Source organism: Hipposideros armiger, unplaced genomic scaffold (genome assembly GCF_001890085.2).
Source record: "Hipposideros armiger isolate ML-2016 unplaced genomic scaffold, ASM189008v1 scaffold_40, whole genome shotgun sequence".
Classification (NCBI taxonomy): Eukaryota; Metazoa; Chordata; class Mammalia; order Chiroptera; family Hipposideridae; genus Hipposideros; species Hipposideros armiger.
In genome coordinates this window covers 5,541,125-5,541,675 of record NW_017731390.1, presented here as the reverse complement: position 1 = coordinate 5,541,675, position 551 = coordinate 5,541,125, and the positions used below count along the sequence as shown (strand labels likewise).

At 49.7% G+C, this 551-nt stretch overlaps 1 protein-coding gene across 1 annotated transcript in view; it reads left to right on the top strand.

The window, feature by feature from the left end:
- Window positions 1-335: 335 nt before the first annotated feature.
- LOC109380715 (keratin-associated protein 4-6-like) overlaps window positions 336-551 on the top strand; it is a 17,827-nt gene continuing 17,611 nt past the window's right edge. The window contains exon 1 of the mRNA XM_019638571.1: window positions 336-550. Coding sequence (XP_019494116.1) covers window positions 336-550 — 215 coding nt within the window. The remainder of the gene's footprint in view (window position 551) is intronic.

The following is a 551-nucleotide window of genomic DNA, read 5'->3' as shown; positions in this document are numbered from 1 at the left end:
TGACCTGCCTGTGTCACATGATACCCAGGGAATGAGATCTTGTGACACTGCAAACCAAGGAGAAACATAAACGGTGATTCATGTGAGAACACTGGAGGTCTTGAGAAAAGGGAAATAACTATTTTCTATATATTGGAAGTTCATAGAAAAATAAAATAATATAATTTACTAATTGCATTTAGTAATTAACATAAACAAAAACAAGGAAATAGTCTTTATGATCATCATGGAAGCCCCTCAGCTGGGTATAAAAGGGGACCTGTGGCAAGGAGACTCCCAAACTCAAGAACCTCACTCTCTTGGAAACCCACCCAGACCCTCCACCCTCTGACACCATGGTCAACTCCTGTTGTGGCTCTGTCTGCTCTAACCAGGGCTGTGGCCAAGGCTGCTGCCAGACCACCTGCTGCAGGACCACCTGTTGCCGCCCCAGCTGCTGTGTGTCCAGCTGCTGCCGCCCCAGCTGCTGTGGTTCTTGCTGCTGTCGCCCCAGCTGCTGTGGTTCCTGCTGCTGCAGGCCCACCTGCTGCATCTCTAGCTGCTGCCGCCCC